Source organism: Prionailurus bengalensis, chromosome C1 (assembly GCF_016509475.1).
Source record: "Prionailurus bengalensis isolate Pbe53 chromosome C1, Fcat_Pben_1.1_paternal_pri, whole genome shotgun sequence".
Classification (NCBI taxonomy): Eukaryota; Metazoa; Chordata; class Mammalia; order Carnivora; family Felidae; genus Prionailurus; species Prionailurus bengalensis.
Window position 1 is genome coordinate 92,902,897 of NC_057345.1, and position 18,218 is coordinate 92,921,114.

The following is an 18,218-nucleotide window of genomic DNA, read 5'->3' on the forward strand; positions in this document are numbered from 1 at the left end:
TTCAGTTCCTCTTGCAACATGGTCTCTCTTCCTCTGAGCCTTTGCACATGCAGTACCTTCTTCCTGGAAACTGCTCCCTACCCCCCACTCTCATCATTCAGACATCAGCGTAAATGTCACTTACCCCAGAAACTCTTCCATAAGAGTTAGAGGTTATTATGTGTTCCCAAGGAAACCTCTATTTACCAGCACATATAGATAGAACTCGAAGTTACAACGTACTGCAACTGCCTGGGGACTTACCTGTGTCCTCTGGTAGACTGTAGCATATAAAACTGGGACAGCAACTCAGATCTCTAGGGCCTATTAAGGTGCTTGGTATATAACAGGCTCTCAACAAATCTTAGATAGTACCCAAATGTTATTGAAAAAGCCTGAAGCCTCCTCCTCTACCTACTGTCCTATCTCTTCTCATTCACTGACAAAAATCATAAAAAAATTTTAGTCACCCAGTTCTCATTACTACCTTTAATTTACTTCCCGGACCATTTGAATCTTAATTGGCCCCCACCTTTTAAGGGGACTTCTCTTGCCAATGGTACCAATGACCTCCTAGATCTTCAAATAGATTCTTTTTAGTCTAAATCCTCCAGGAATGCTCTGCAGGCTTTTTGGAAACTCCCTCCTCTGTTCTCCAGGGACCATGGCGCGCGCGCACGCACCCACTCGCACCCGCTCGCACTCTCTCTCTCTCTCTCTCTCAATGTTCTGTTTGCGTATCTATGCTATCCTCCATTCATTTATAAGCCCCTGTTTGTCTTGTTCATTCTTATCTCTAGTACTGAGCATAGTGCCTGGCACACAGTAGGTCTTAATAGTTGGTTTTCAGGTCATCTCTCTTGATCTCCTCTTTCTTTGACTGTCTCAGGCACCTTCATAGGCTCCTCTTCTCCCATCTACCCATGAAATGTTGTTCAAAGTAACTCATTTTTATCCACCTCTGGGGCTTCAGCCATCAGAGAAAATACTCTAAATTCCACATGTTTTCAATCTTAACCTTTCACCTGAGCTAAGGCCGCCCTCCTCACCCTGTATATCTCACAGGCAATTCAAATAAAGACTCATTATCTCTTCCATTCCCAGCCTGCCCTCCTCCTGCTTCCAAAACTCAACCAATGGAATTAACATGCATCTAATTGTCCAAATTACATACCCCAAAGTCTCCTTAACTCTTCCCACTGCCTTTCCTCCCTGTCCTGTTGGGCAGCCAACTTTATCCACTACCAAACCCCCAGCCCCAAACTCCTGTACTCTGCCTCTGGGTCTTCTATTTCTTCCACCCTGAACACGGGAAAATCCTATTCATCCTTATCCAGAAAGTGTCAACTTCACTTAATTGTTTCCTCTTCTGAGTTCTAGACAAATTGCTTCTTCATTCTGAACAAACACAACTTGATGCTAGATTTAGTTTTTAATGACTGCTTTATATATGTCTCTCACTAAGTTGTAAAATTCTTGAGGTCAGGTTTTTGGTTTTTTGATCACTGGGTCTAGCCAATGACTGACATTTTAGGAAATTAAAAACTATTTTATATAAATGAATGCATGAATAAAAGAGTGAACTGAGAATGAGAAGCTCTTCAATTACAGCTTTCAGAGATTAGTGGGAGGGAATATTTGAGTTGAAAGGACAATTCAGTTTGAAAACACTAACTTTATGTATCCAAGCAGGCAAATATATTGTAATAACATATGCATGCCTATGGAAAGAAGGTAATTGCTATGCATCTAAGGAGGCTTTATTTTCAGGCTTTTCAGTTCTTTGTTATCAACAGCCACAATTTAAAAGGGAAGGTATTCTTTTAACCCTTCCTATAGTCTTTTATTCTAGGGATAGGAATTAAAGTATAAATAAGACAGGGCACCTGGGTGGCTCAGTTGGTTGAACGTCTGTCTGACTTCCCCTAACGTCATGATCTAACAGTTCCTGAGTTCCAGCCCCATGTCTGGCTGTGCTGACAGCTTGGAGCCTGGAGCCTGGAGCCTGCTTCTGATTCTGTGTCTCTCCCTCTTCCTCCACCCGTCCCCCCCCCCCCCCCCCGCCCCCCACCCCCCTTGTGTTCTCTGTCTCTCTCTCTCTCTCTCAAAAATAAATAAATAACTTCACATACATACATACATACATACATACACATAAAGGAGAAAATGCGTCCACAGCAGTTGAGTGCCTGGGCACTTGGTAGGCCCTCCACACATTTTAATCCCTTTCCTTTTTCCTACCTCGTCCTAATACTAGAAGCCTCCTGACTTCAGAATACGTAAAGGAAATCTTAGTTATAGGATTTCAATTTGACGAAAGTAACGTCGTGGAGATTCTGATTAACCCTATTAACCCATGACTCTCAAACTCAAGAGGGGTGGAAAAAAATCACTGGAGGGGGAAGGGAGAAAGGAGGCGAAGCAAAAACTGAAAGAAGGCTGGGGGGAAGCTGTAGAAGGAAGCTCCATTTTGGTTGGGTTTTGTCTTTTTTTAACCCCAGAGAGGCGTGACGCTCTAACTGCCGTCGTGGGTCAATTTCCCGGCGAAGCGCCCGCCCGCCCAGAATTTCCTCGCCCGCCCTCCCGCTTCCGCCCGCGGTGCGCTGCTGGCCGCCGCCGCTGGGGGCGCCTCTGGCCCGGTTGGCGCTGAGGCGGCGGCGGCAACGGCAGTCTTCAAGTCTTCGCCTCTCTGGGCTCTCAGACGCGCGGCGGCGACGGCGAGCTGCACACCGAAAAGGCGCCCACCGCCCAGGCGAGCTGCAGCACGACCACTCCTCGCGGGCGGGCGGGGTCCGCGCCGCCGCGCTCCGGCCCGGGCTGCCGCGAGAGGCGGCGGCGGAGGCGGCGGCGGCCCCTGCCCCGGCTCCAGCCGGCCCGCGGCGCCCCCCGGCCGCGCCCCCGCGCGCAGCTCGCGGCCCTGGCCCTGGCCCTGGCCCTGGGGCTGCGCGGACCCGGGTCTCCGGCGAGCTGAGGCGGCGGCGCCGGCCCGCGCGCCCCTTGGGGCCGCCCCCGCATCCCGCTCGCCGGCGTCTGGCTCTCACGATGATGAAGAAGAAGAAGTTTAAGTTTAAGGTGGACTTTGAGCTCGAGGAGCTCTCCTCGGTGCCCTTCGTCAATGGGGTCCTCTTCTGCAAGATGCGGCTGCTGGACGGCGGCAGCTTCACCGCGGAGTCCCCCAGGTAACTCGCCCTCGGCGCCTCCCGAGCCGTTCCGCCTGCCCCGAAGGGGTTTGTTTCATGGGCAGCTTGTCTTTCCTTGGCCCGTTTACTTCAGGGGGAAAGCCAGCCTCGTGAGCTCCTCGTCCTCTAGGGACCCAGTCTGAAATCAGTCAGGAGTTTATTGATCTGCACAAAGTGCTTCGCAAATGGGTCCATCCCAGCTGGGCTTGGCTCCTGCTCTCCTGATTCCAGATGGTTCCTGGTATCTACTCTTCCCTCCTAAATTCTCTAGGAATGGGTGCAGTGGCCAGAAGGGAGAGAATGCTTCTGGTTTCTCTTAAGACATTTACGTATTTGTGAAATGCAAAGTGGAAATTGAACTGTTATTGAAACAGAAACAAAAATAACCCAAACCGCTTGCGTTCCAAGAGCCCTCGCTCTGAACAGAAACCTGTGCTTAGCATTAACTCCTTTTCTTTTGTTTCTTAGGGGGGGGGGGGTACTCAGAAGCCCAGAATGTGGCCAGGGTAGGCCTGATCAGGCTTGTCTTGACTTCAGTCAAGTGTTCCCTGGCAGATGAGACAACAGTCTGTGCCTCATCGGAGAGCTCCGTCTCCAGTTACGCGCTCAACACTCACTGAATTACCAACCTTGAGGTGGCCACTAGTGGCTCTCAGTGTAAAGGACTTGGAACCAGAAGGAGAGCCCAGACCTGCGTTCATTTTGAAATGAACCCCAAGGCACTCTCAGGGAGAGTCGTTGGCAGATTGCGGACTGAAGTCAAGGGTGATAGTGTTCCTTAAGTAATTTAAGGTCTATTGGGTAGGTTGACAGATTTACCCTAAGGTAAGTGTTCTTTAAGAAAATAGGAAATTTACATAATTTTTAAAAATGAACTTTTAAGTTCCTGAGATCAAGAAAAGAGATTAACAATACTTATTTTGCCTAAATTTACTGTTCATGAACTTTATTTTTACCTTAAAAAATATTCTGCTTTCTTTTGATCTGTCATCCCTATTAATGTAAAGAGAATAAGATAAATAGGTTGTGAAATTGGGGCCAGAAGATTGTCTACAGTGGCAACACTGAAGCCTGTAGAAGCCAGAAAATGTAATGGCTAGTTGGCCAAAGCCAAGGATTTATAAAACATTATTGACTCTCAGAATTAAAAAAACAGTTAGCCAAGGATACTTTTAAAAATTAAACTGTGATGACAAATCTTTTGTGGCTATTCAGCTAATTAATTACACTGCAATCATTTTAACACACTGGTAGAAGAACAGTGTAACTTAAAATGGTGCACCAACTATTGTACCAGCTCCTAAAGTGTTGAAAAACCAAAGCCAATTCTTGAATGTCCTGTAGGTACAAATGACTGTCTTATCCTGGATCTTACCCTGTTTGCTGCAGGGTCACATGCCCCACTAATGGCTGTTAGACCAGCTCTTCTGGGCCAGTGATGACATCTGGTGGTCAGGGTACTACTTCTCTCTTAACTCTTTCCTCCCTCAGATCATTGATTTGGCTTGCTACTGACAAATCCGTTATTTCAGTGTTGCAGGTAATCATTTATTCAGCGAATACATGTAAATTGGGTCCTTTAAGCTTATTACCTTATTTCATTCTCACAGAAAACCTGTGAGGTAGGGATTCACATTTTATGAATGAATAAACCGAGACTCAGGTTAACTTTCCCAAGGCATCCACATGTGGTAAGTGAAATGCCAAGATCTTGATATGGGTCTGTCTGATTTCACATTGATGCCAGATGAAGGAGAAAAGTGTGCTGTGCTGAGTAGGGAGCTTCCTAATGGTTTTAACAAGCAAGGGGTATAATTTGATTTCTAATTTGCAAGAGTTGGAAAGAAGAAAGCAGAGTATCCTGGGTTAAATTTCCCCCTTCTCTTCCAACAAAAATGTGACCTTAATGAAAATCAGTAGGGTTGAGAATAGTGCTCTATGTGGCCAAATAAAAGCCCCTGTAGTTTGGAGGGAAATGATTCATAAGGAGCCTGTGCCTTGTTAGGGAGAGGTAGTTTGTGTAAAGCTAAGAGCAAGGATTTAGGATAAGGCAGATCTGAGCCTAAATCCTGGCTCCACCGTGGTAAACCTGGTAGGTTACTCAGCCTCTCAAAGATTGCATCTACAAAATAGAAACCATCACTGGCATATGGGGTTGTTGTGAGGATTTAGTAAGTTGATGTACCAAAAACAGATATCACAGTGCTCTAGCACCCAATTGACATTTAAAGAGAAGACAAGGAGCTTGTCTGAGAGGGTTTGCTTCCTTTAGATGTTGATTCTTAACTCCTTTATCCTGACAATTACAAAAGTGTTGGTTTGAAAATGATACCTTAGGGGCTCCTGGGTGGCTCAAATAGTTAAGTGTCAGACTTCGGCTCAGGTCATGATTTCGCGGTCTGTGAGTTCAAGCCCCGCATCAGGCTCTGTGCTGACAGCTCAGAGCCTGGAGCCTGCTTCAGATTCTGTGTCTCCCTCTATCTCTCTGCCCTTCCCCCACTCACGCTCTGTCTCTCTCAAAAATAAATAGACATTTAAAAAAATTGAAAAATTTACCTTATTCTACAAGGGGAGAAAAAAACCTGAAATATCTAAAGGATGTGAATTATTTTTAAATTACCTAATTTTTAATTATTGGGTACCAGGCTAGGCATTGCATCTGTAATTAAATGCTAGAATTTAATTTTTTTTAAATAACTTTATGTGCCTCCTATAAATCAAATATGGCTAACACTATAACATTTCTCGCATAAAAAATATGAAATTGGGGGACCTGGGTGGCTCAGTCGGTTGGGCATCCAACTTCAGCTCAGGTCATGATTCATAGTTCCTGAGTTCGAGCCCTGATTGGGCTCTGTGCTGACAGCTCAGAGCCTGGAGTCTGCTTCCAATTCTGTGTCTCCCTCTCTCTGGCCCTCCCCTGTTCACGCTCTGTCTCACTCTCTCAGAAATAAATAAACATTTTTTAAAAATATATGAAATTAACTTCATAGAAAAGGGTTAACATAGCAGGCCCAAGACTAATTTCTTAAAAAGACCTGCTTACAATGTTTTTGCTGGCATCAGGGAACTTGAATGGTCATCAGTTCCTTACACTGATGTAAAACTTTAGAGTGTCTCACTGTGCCTAGACTACAAACAATGTGATTTATGCTGAATACTTTCTAGGAGTCTGGAATTTTGGTCTGTGCCAGGGGAAGGGTGGCTATATGACCAGTCACCAAATGAGCTTCCTTGGTAGATGACAGGTGTTGCCACAGTTTGATGCCAGAGAAACTGTGTTCTGGGTGACTCCACTGGGAAGACTTAGAAACTTGCCCATGGTTTCCAAGGACTTTGGTCCATGAACCTTTTCCCTTTACTGATTCTGCTTTGTGTCCTTTCACTATAATAAATCTTAGAAATGAGCATGACTATATGCTGAGTCTTATGAGTCTTCCCAGTGGATCACTCAACCTGGGGATATTCTTGGAGACCCCTGATGCATGAATGTACATAAAATAATAATTCATTTTTTTAGGGGCGCCTGGGTGGCGCAGTCGGTTAAGCGTCCGACTTCAGCCAGGTCACGATCTCGCGGTCCGTGAGTTCGAGCCCCGCGTCGGGCTCTGGGCTGATGGCTCAGAGCCTGGAGCCTGTTTCCGATTCTGTGACTCCCTCTCTCTCTGCCCCTCCCCCGTTCATGCTCTGTCTCTCTCCCAAAAATAAAACAAAACGTTGAAAAAAAAAAAATTAAAAAAATAAAAATAAAAAAAAATAATTCATTTTTTTAGAGAAAAGCCTTAGAGGTACATATCAAATTATAAATATATTTAGCTTTATACAGAAATTAAAGATGCAGATCATTCATTGCTCACCAAATATTAATTGAGCATTTACCAGGTTTCTAACTGTGTATCAGGGGCTCTGAGAAGGACAACAAATAAAAATGCCCATAAATGAATTAGCTCTACTTAATGAAATTAGATCATAGATGTATAATTTCTCACCAGTAGGAGACAGTATAATTTAGTGGCTAATCAATGGGTGAGACAGTATATGAGTGTTGTTGAAATTCTGTAGGTAGAGGATTTATTTGCAGCTGAAATGGTTCCTGAAAACCATATTGGCTTTTCAGCTGAGCATGCCAGGAGGATGAATTTGCATTGACAAGGAAGTGAGGGTGAGAGGGCAGCTTGAGCAGGTTATCAGTAGGAGCTGGTGACAGATCAGCTTGATTGCAGAGAGAGTTCACACCAAACAGAAGCAAAGATAAAGACTTTGAAACCATTACAAAGAGTTTGCTTTCCACTGCTCATTGGATAAAAGTCAATTTGAGATTCTTGCACTAAGGTGTAATGTGATTAAAATGGTATTGAAGATGGCTAGCAGGCTGATGTTTGTCAGATTCAAGTGGGGATAGACTAGAAGTGGGAAGACAAAGTAGGAGTCTGTTAAAATAACCCAGGAAGGAGCTAATAAGAACCTGAACTTGGAGGTTGTTCTATATAAGTAACTGATAAAATGATAATGCCCTTATGACAAATGCCCTTACGACATGACAAAGAAGTCCAGAAGAATCTTTGTTTCATTTTGTTTTGTTGAGGTATATCGTGGTGTATTTGAGGTGTATTTGTTGATAGAATACTGTGGGGGGAGGATATGAAGAGGTAGGTTTTATGTTTAACACACAACATTGAGGTGACAGTGAGCCTGATAAGCACTTAGAGAAATTTATTGTAGATTTCTTAGGTTCTGTTCTATTGCAAATAAGGCTGCTTACTAAACTTTTCATCTAGAATTTCCTTACACTGTTTGCCTTTTTAAAGATTAGTAGTGAAAATTAATTTTAGAAGGATCCAGTTTCTCCTGGGAAAGTGTGCTTAGTGAAGGGGTTAGAAATAATATAAAGACCAGAATGTGTTTATTTGTGATAAATGTTATTAAAATTGTCAGATTTTACATATCATAATAAATAAAACATTCAGATAACACTTTGTATGATTACAGTAATCTAATAAACTGAAACCCAATTATTGCCTAATAAAATATTTTTGAACCTTTCAAAAAGACAGAAAATTACATTATTTAAATCTTTTAAGAGCATGCTTCCTTTGTAAAAGCATTTAAATCTCTTGAGGTTTCTTAGACTGTGAGAACAAGTTTCATTTCTGGTCTGCTTTAATAAAGGAATAAGAAGAAAATTTTCCTGCATTTTTAGGATTCCCAAGTTTGCCATATTTTGTTCAGCTTTTTCTGTGCTCATCGCTAAATACTTCTCTAAGTTTCACATGAGCCTGTGGCAAAAACCATGTGAATTCAGGGAGTGTCTGGGAAGCTAATGAGCACATCTGTGTGTTGGATCTTTTACTCTGTAAACAAGCTGAAGGGATTTCTTCTCTTTGGCCAGAGTATGTCTTCATGTTTTCAAGATTTTAGTTCACTGTGCATTGTGTACTTATTTTTAGTAATTTTTTTCCGTATTGCAAAAGTGAGAGATTCTTATGAAAAATTTAGAAAATAGACGGGTGCCTGGGTGGCTCAGTAGGTTGAATGTCCGACTTCAGCTCAGGTCGTGATCTCACGGTTGGGTTTGTGGATTCAAGCCCCACATGGGGTTTTGCAACGACAGTGCAGAACCTGCTTTGGATTCTATCTCCCTCTAAAAAAATAAACAAACATTTAAAAATTTTTTTTAAAAATTTAGGAAATAGAAAAGCAAAAAGAAAGAACAGAAGTTGCATATAAAGGACCAACTAGAAAGTATCGCTATTATATTTTCGTATATAACATGGGAGTCTTTATTGATACACACCCACAGATCACATCACATCACATACTTTTTTAAAATCCAAAATAGTATCATAATGTACTTAATATGTTTTTCCCTTAATGTATCTTCCCATATCATTACATATTCAATTACAAAATATTTTTTAATAGGTTGTATATCATTCATTCCATTGTATGGATCTCCATGGTTAATTGAACCATGCCTCTTTTGAAATAGTCTTTATTCTATGCTACCTTTTTTTTTAAGTTTATTTATTTATCTTGAGAGAGTGCCCAGGAGTGGGGCGGGGCTTGGGGGGGTGAGGGGTGCAGAGAGAAAATCCCAGGCAGGCTCTGCACCATTAGCACAGAGCCCCTTATGGGGCTCAAAACCACAAACCGTGAGATCATTACCTGAGCTGAAACCAAGAGTCAGATGCTTAACCGACTGAGCCACCCAGGTGCCCCTCTCTGCTATCTTTTTAATTAATACTTTTGTGAACACACTACACTGAGCATCATTAAAACGAATTTTTGTGCACATTCATCATTATTTTTTAGGACTAATACTTAGAAATGGAATTACTGAATCAAAGGAAATGCAGATTTCTAATGCCCTTGATGAATTATCAACTTGCCCTTCAGTACATTAAGTTGACTTTTTAAGGTAAAAAATACTAATGATTAGCAAATATGAAAAATAACCAGTATTAGAAATGCTGTTTGGCCATATGGCACAGAATTCTATTTTTTCATATATAATTCATATATATATCATATTAGTTTCAGGTGTACCACATAGGGATTTGACATTTGTATACATTGCAAAGTGGTCACCACAATAAGTCTAATTACCATTTGTCACCTTACAAAGTTAATACTCTATTATTGACTATATTTCCCATGCTGTATACTACATCCCCATGATTTATTTATTTTATAACTGGAAGTTTGTACTTCTGAATACCCTTCACTCATTTCGCATCCTCCCAACCCTTTCTCTCTAACAACCACCAGTCTGTTCCCTATATCTATGAGTCTGGGTTTTATTAAAAAAAAATTTTTTTTACCATTTTCATTTATTTTTGAGAGACAGAGACAGAGCGTGAGCAGGGGAGGGGCAGAGAGAGAGAGGGATACATAGAATCCGAAGCAGGTTCCAGGCTCTGAGCTGTCAGCATAGAGCCCGACACAAGGCTGGACCCCACAAACCATGAGATCATGACCTGAGCTGAAGTTGGATGCGCAACCAACTAAGCCACCCAGGTGCCCCTTGTTTTGTTTTTTAGTTTCAATATGTAAGTTAAATCATACAGTATTTGTCTTTCTTTGTCAGATTTATTTCTTTTATTATAATACAAGATCCATCCATTGTGCCATTGCCACAAATGGCAAGAAATCGTTCTTCTTTATGACTGAATAATATTCCATTATATACGTATACCATATCTTTATCCATTCATCCATCAATGGACACATCAATAGACACATGTTTCTATTATCTTGGCTATAGTAAATAATGCTGTAGTGAACATAGGGTGAGTATATCTTTTTGAATTAATATTTTTTTCTTCAGATAGATAGCCAGTAGTGAAATTGCTGGATCGTATGGTAGCTCTATTTTTAATTTTTTGAGGAATCTCCATACTGATTTCCATAGTGGCCGCACCAATTTACGTTCCCACCAGTAGGGTTCCCTTTTCTTCACATCCTCCCTAATACTTGTTATTTCTTGTCTTTTTGATAATAGTTATTCTTAAAGGTGTAACGTATTTCGTTGTGGTTTTGATTTGCATTTCCCTGATGATTCATGATGTTGAGCATCTTTTCATGTGCCTGTTAGCTATCTGTATGTCTTCTTTAGAAAAACATCTATTTAAATCCTCTGCCTATTTTTTTTTTAGTTTTTATTTGAATTCCAGTTAGATAACATATAGTGTATTATTGGTTTCAGGTATACAACAAAGTGATTCTGCACTTCCATACAACACTTGGTGCTTATCAAAACAAGTGTGCTTCTTAATCCCCATCACCTATTAAACACATCCCCCCACCCACCTTCCCTCTGGTAACCATCAGTTGGTTCTCTGTATTAAGAGTCTGTTCTTGGTTTGCCTCTCTTTTCTTTTTCTCTTTGCTCATTTATTTTGTCTCTTAAATTACACATATGAGTGAAATCATATGGTAATTTGTCTTTCTCTGACTTACTTTGCTTAGCACAATACTCTCTAGCTCCATCCATGTCCTCACAAATGACAAGATTTCATTGTAGATATGTCTCTTGAAGCAAAGGAAACAAAAGCAAAAATAAACTATTGGGACTTCATCAAGATAAAAAGCTTCTGCACAGCGAAGGAAACAATCAGCAAGACTAAAAGGCAGCCTACAGAATGGGAGAAGATATATGCAAATGACATATCTGATGAAGGGCTAGTGTCCAGAATATATAAAGAACTTACGAAACTCAACCCCCGAAAGACAAATAATCCAATTAAAGAATGGGCAGAAGACATGAACAGACATTTCTCCAAAGAAGACATGCAGATGGCTAACAGACACATGAAAAGATGCTCAACATCACTAATCATCAGGGATATACAAATCAAAACTACAATAAGATATCACCACACACCTATAAGAATGGCTTAAATCAACAACACAAGAAACAACAGGTGGTGGTGAGGATGTGGTGAATGGGGAACCTTCTTGCACTGTTGGTGGGAATGCAAACAGGTATGGCCATTGTGGAAACAGTATGGAGGTTCCTCAAAAAATTAAAAACAGAACTACCCTACGATCCACCAGTTGAACTATCAGGTATTTACCCAAGGAATACAAAAATACCAATTCAAAGGGGTACATGCACCCTGATGTTTATAGCAGCATTGTCTATAATAGCCAAATTATGGAAACAGCCCAAGTGTCCATTGACTGATGAATGGATAAAAAAAGATGTGTGTCTACACACACACACACATACACACACACACACACACACAGGAATATTACTCAGCCATGAATAAAATGAAATATGTGCCTATTTTTTTAATCTTTAAAAAAAATTTTAATGTTTATTTTTGAGAGAGAGAGAGCACAGGGAGGGGCAGAGAGAGAGAGAGAGGGACAGAGGATCTAAGCCAGCTCTGTGCTAACAGCAGAGAGCCTGATATGGGGCTTGAAATCATGAACCTGAGCCAAAGTCGAACACTTAATCAACTGAGCCACCCAGGCACCCCTCTCTGTCTATTTTTAATTTGATTGTTTGTCTATTTTTAATTTGATTGTTTGTCTATTTATTATTGAGTTGTATGAATCCTTTATATATGGGATATTAATCTCCTTATTGGATATATGACTTGCAAATATCTTTTCCCATTCAGTAGGTTGCATTTTCATTTTGTTGGTTTCCTTTGCTGTGCAGAAGCTTTTTAGTTAAGATTGTCCCATTTGTTTATTTTTGCTTTGTTTCTTTTGCTTTTGGAGTCAGATCAAAAAACATCACTTGGACCAATGTAAAGAAGTTTACCACTTATGTTTTCTTCTAGGAGTTTTATGATTTTAGGTTTAACATTCAAGTCTTTAGTCCATTTTGAGTTGATTTTTATGTATGGTATAAGATAGTGGTTCAGTTCATTTTTTTGCAGGTGGCTGTCCAATTTTCCAAACACCATTTATTGAAGTGACTGTCCTTTCCCCATTGTATATTCTTGCCTCCTTTGTCCTAATATTTTTATTTATTTATTTAGAGAGTGCATTTGGGGGAGGGACAGAGAGAGAGGGAGAGAGAATCCCAAGCAGGCTCTGCACTGTCAGCGCAGAGCCCAATATGGGGCTTGAACTCACAAACCGGGAGATCATGACCTGAGCCAAAATCAAGACGCTTAACTGACTGAACCATCCAGGTAGTCCTCCTTTGTTCTAAATTAATTGAATATATATGCATGGGTTTATTTCTGGGCTCTCTATTCTTTTTCACTCATCTGTGTGTCAGTTTTATGTCAGTGTCATAGTGTTCTGATTACCATAGCTTTGTAGTATAGTTTGAAATCAAGTAGTGTGATACCTTTGGCTTTGTTCTTCTTTGTCAATGTTATTTTTGCTATTCAGGATCTTTTGTGGTTCCATACAAATTTTAGAATTATTGGTTTCAGTTCTGTGAAAAATGTATTTGGAATTTAATAGGGATTACATTGAATCTGTAGATTGCTTTGAGTAGTATGGACATTTAAACAGTATTAATCCAGAGGTGCCTGGGTGGGTCAGTTAAGCATCCAACTTCAGCTCAGGTCATGATCTCACAGTTCGTGGATTTGAGCCCCGCATCAGGCTCTGTGCTGACTGCTTGCTCCGAGCCTGGAGGCTGCTTCAGATTCTGTGTCTCCTACTCTCTCTGTTCCTCCCCACTTGCACTCTGTCTCACTCTCTCAAAAATAATAAAATAAATGTAAAAAAATTTTTTTTCTAATTTAAACAATATTAATCTAGTCCATGAGCCTAGAATATCTTTACACTTTTTTATGTCATCTTCAGTTTCTTTCATCAATGTCTTATACTTCTCAGTTTTTAGGTCTCTTGCTTATTTCTAGGTAACTTACTCTTTTTCCTAAAATTTATTTTTTTTAGAGAGAGAGAGAGAGAGAGCGCGCATAAAGGGGGATGGGGGCAGCCGAGAGGGAGAGAGAAGGAGAATCCCAAGAAAGCCCCACACTCAGCATGGAGTTCAGCGTGGGGCTCCATCCCGCAACGCTGGGATCATGACCTGAGCTGAAATCAAGAGTTGTACACTCAACTAACTGATCTAGCTAGGCGCCCCTATTTTATTCTTTTTTATAGAATTGTAAATGGGATTATTCTCTTGATTTCTCTTTCTGCTACTTTGTTGTTGGTGTATGGAAATGCAACAGATTTTTGTGTATTAATTTTGCATCCTGCAGCTTTACTGAATTCATTTATTAGTACTGTCTTTTGGTACAATCTTTAATGCTTTCTATATGTAGTATCATGTCATCCGCAAATAGTGTCATCTGCAAATGTGACAATTTCACTTCATTTCCAAATTATATGCCTTTTATTTCATTTTCTTGCATAATTTTTGTGGCTAAGCCTTCCAATGCTGTGTTGAATAAAAGTAGGGATAGTGGGCATCCTTGTCTTGTTCCTGATCCTAAAGGAAAAGCTTTTAGATTTTCACTGTTTAGTATGACATTATCTGTGATTTTATCAGTTATGGTCTTTATTATGTTGAGGTACATTCCCTTTATACCCAATTTGTTGAGAGTTTTTATCTTGAGTGAATGTTGCATTTTGTCAAATGCTTTTTCTGCATTTATTGAGATGATTGTATGCTTTTTATCTTTTATTTTGTTAATGTGGTACATAATGTTGATTGATTTACAGGTATTTAACCATCCATGCATCCCTGAAATAAATCCCATTTATTTGATCTTGGTATATGATCCGTTTAATGTATTGTTGAATTCAGTTTGCTAGTATTTTGTGAGTATAGTGCAGCTATGATCATCAGGAATATTGGCCTGTAATTCTATTTTTGTGTGCAGTATCATTATGTCATTTTGATATCAGGGTAGTGCTGGCCTCATAAAATGAGTTTAGGAGCTTTCCCTCTTCAGTGTTTTTTGTTTGTTTTGTTTTTAAGAGTTTGGGAAGGGGGCACCTGAGTGGCTCAGTTGGTTAAGCATCCCACTCTTGATTTCAGCTCAGGTCATGATCTCATGGTTCATGGGATCAAGCCCCGCATTGGGTTCCTTGCTGATAGCAAGAAGCCTGCTTGGGATTCTCTCTCTCCCTCTCTCTGCCCTTCCCCTGCTTGCGTGCTCTCCCCCCGCCCTTCTCCAAAAATAAATAAACTTTTAAAAAATAGTGTTTAAAGAGTCTGGGAAAGATAGGTATTCAATCTTTGAATTTTTGGTAGAATTCACCAGTGAAACCATCTGGTCCTGGACTTCTGTTTGTTGAGAGATTTTTGATTATTGATTTGATCTCTTTAGTAGTAATCAGTATGTTCAGAGTTTCTATTTCTTCATGATTCAGTCTTGGAAGATTGTAAACTTCTAGGAATTTATCCATTTCTTCTGCGCTGTCCAGTTTGTTGTCATATAATTGTTCTTAGTATCCTCTTGTGATCCTTCATATTTCTGAGAAGTTGTAACTTCTCCCTTTTAATTTCTGAATTTATTTGAACCATCTTTCTTTTTTCTCTTGGGGAATCTAGCTAAAGGTTTGTCAATTTTATTTACCTTTTCAAAGAACCAGCTCTTAGTTTCATTGACCATTTGTCTTTTTAAGTCTCTCTTTTATTTATCCAGTCTGATCTTTATTATTTCCTTCTTTCTCCTAACTTTGGGCTTCATGTGTTCTTCTTTGTCTTGTTTCTTTAGGTGTAAAGTTAAAGTGTTTATTTGATATTTCTCTTATTTCTTGAGGTATTGCTATGAAATTTGTCTCTTAGAACCTCTTTTACTGTATCACACAGATTTTGGTATGTTATATTTCTGCTTTCATTAGTCTTTAGATATTTTGTTATTTCTCCTTTGATTTCTTCAGTGACTTAGTAGTTGTTCAGTAATATGTTTTTTAATCTCCATGTACCTGTAGTTGTTCCAGTTTTCTTCTTGTGATTTCTAGTTTTATACCATTATGGTCAGGAAAGATGAGTGATATTATTTCAGTCCTCTTGACTTTATTGAGATTTGTTATATGGCCTAGAATGTGATTTGATCCCGGAGAATGTTTCCTAGGTACTTGAGAAGAATGTGTATTCAGATGCTTTTGGATGGAATATTCTATATATATCTATTAAGTCCATCTGGTCTAACATGTCATTTAAAGCTAATATTTCCTTATGGTTTTCTACGTAGGTAATCTATCCATTGATGTAATTGGGGTGTTAAAATTCCATATTATTATTATGTTGCTATCAATTGGCCCTTTAGGTCTTTTAGTATTTGCTTTAGATATTTTGGTGCTTTTATGTTGGGTGTATTTATATTTATAAATGTTGTATCTTTTTGCTGGTTTGTGATCTTAATCATTTTTGCTTTAAACAGACTATTCTGAAGTCTATTTTGTCCAATATGAGTATAACTACAACAGCTTTCTTTTTGTTTTCATTTGCATGGAACATCTTTTTTCATCCCTTTGCTTTCAGTCTGTGTGTGCCCTTCTAAAGTGAGTCTCTTGTAGGTGGTATATAGATGTGTCTTGTTTCTTAATCCATTCATCTAATCTACATCTCTTGATTGGACAACTTAGTCCAATTTACATTTAAAGCAATTATTGGTAGATATGTACTTGTTGCAATTTTGTTAAGTGTTTTCTGGTTGTTTTTGTAGTTCCTCTCTTCCTTTCTTGTTCTTTCTCTTTTCCCTTGTGGCTTGATGACTTTCAAGTGTTGTGTTTAGATTCCTTCCTCCTTTTCTTTTGTGTTTTTGCTGTAAGTTCTTGCTTTGTGGTTACCATGAGGCTCACATATATCATCCTATGTATATAGCAGTCTACTTTAAGTTAAAAGCAACTTAAATTTGAACACATTCCAAAACTCTACATTTTTTATTCTCCCCTGACACATTTTATGCTTTTGGTGTCACTTTTTACATCTTTTTGTTTTATGTATCCCTTAGCTAGTTATTATAGCTTTTAATTTTACTACTTTTGTCTTTTAGCCTTTTAGTAGCCTTATAAGTTATTAGTCCACTACCTTTACTATATATTTACCTTTTCCAGTGAGATTTTTACTTTCATATGTTTTATTGTTATTAATTAATGCCATTTCTTTTCAGCTTAAAGAAGTCTCTTTAATATTTCTTATAAGGCCATTTTAATAGAGATGGACTTCTATAGCTTTTGCTTGTCTGGAAAACTCTTTCTCTCTCCTTCAAATCTAAATGATAACCTTGCTGGGTAGAGTATTCTTGGTTTGAAGTTTTTCCCTTTCAGCACTTTGATACTTTATGCTACTCCCTTTTGACCTGCAGAGTTTCTGCTGATAGCCTCATGGGGTTTCCTTTGTACATAACAATTTGTTTTTCTCTTCCTGCTTTTAAGATTCTCTCTTTAACTTTTGACATTTTAATCATAATGTGTCTTGGTAGCATCTTTGGGTTCATTTTATTTGGAACTGTCTGGGCATCCTGGACCTGGACATCGGTTTCCTTTCCTAGGTTAGGGAATTTTTCAGCCATATTTCTTCAGGTAAGTTTTCTGCCCCTTACTCTCTTTCTTCTCTCTATAAGACCCCAGAAATGCAAATGTTATTCCACTTGATGTTGTCCTAGATGTTCCTTAAATTATCTTTATTTTTTAAATTCTTATTTCTGTTTGCTCTTCTGTTTTGGTGAGTTTCATTGCTTTATCTTCCTCCTCACTGATCAATAGTTCTACTTCACCAAGTCTACTGTTGAATTCCTCTTGTATATTTTTCAGTTCAGCTGTTGTATTCTCCACCTCTTTGACTTCTGTTTGGTACTTTTTAAATGTATTTTGTATCTCTTTGTTGAAGTTCTCACTGTGTTCATTCTTCTGAGTTTGGTGAGTGTCTTTATGACGATTACTCTGAATTTTTTTATCAGGTACATTACTTATCCCTGTATCATTTAGCCTTTTTCTGAGGTTTTGCCTTGTTTTTTTATTTGGAACGTGTTTCTTTGACTCCTTATTTTACTTGACTCTCTGTTTGTTTATGTGTATTAGGTGACACAGCTCCCTCTCTGTCTTGAAGGAATGACCTTGTGTAGGTGATAATCCTTGTCATTCAGCTTTGCCCTAACTCTTGACTATCTCTCAAACCTTTGTGATTGTCTAAACCACCTGGTTTATTATTCTTGATATTCCCATGTTGAGGTTGTGCCAATACCTGTTAGTGATCCAAGGGGAGGAATCTCATTTAGCATCCAGTTTCAGACTGGAAGCCAGACCCTCAGGCAGGAGCTTTTAAAGTTTGCAAATATATACAATCTTATGGAGCCACAGTCATAATCTATATTAGCCTCCAGACCAGGAGATCTTGAGGTATTCCCTGGGCAACAGTTGCAAAAACCTGGGAAGGCTCGTTGAGCTGTAGCAAGGTGAGTGGCATGCACAAGGATGGTATTTCCCTGCTTACATTCCCTGATAGGCCTCGTTAGCCTCTAGATGTATGGGAAACCTGAAGCCTATGCCTTGAGCTGAAGCTCCAGGCTAAGTAAATAGGCCTTTTTCACAGGAAGACTAGAGTTGTGTTTCAGTCTGCTGTCTTTGTAGTCCCCAGGTCATGATGGCCTGCCAAGAGCTGTCTTTTGGACTGTTACAGCC

The 18,218-nt window shown here is 39.6% G+C and overlaps 1 protein-coding gene across 1 annotated transcript in view; it reads left to right on the forward strand.

Annotated features, from left to right (window-relative positions):
* The first annotated feature begins 2,910 nt into the window (after positions 1 to 2,910).
* FAM102B (family with sequence similarity 102 member B) overlaps positions 2,911 to 18,218 on the forward strand; it is a 95,241-nt gene continuing 79,933 nt past the window's right edge. The window contains exon 1 of the mRNA XM_043575721.1: positions 2,911 to 3,158. Within this exon, the coding sequence (XP_043431656.1) occupies positions 3,022 to 3,158 (137 nt within the window). The 5' untranslated portion in view covers positions 2,911 to 3,021. The remainder of the gene's footprint in view (positions 3,159 to 18,218) is intronic.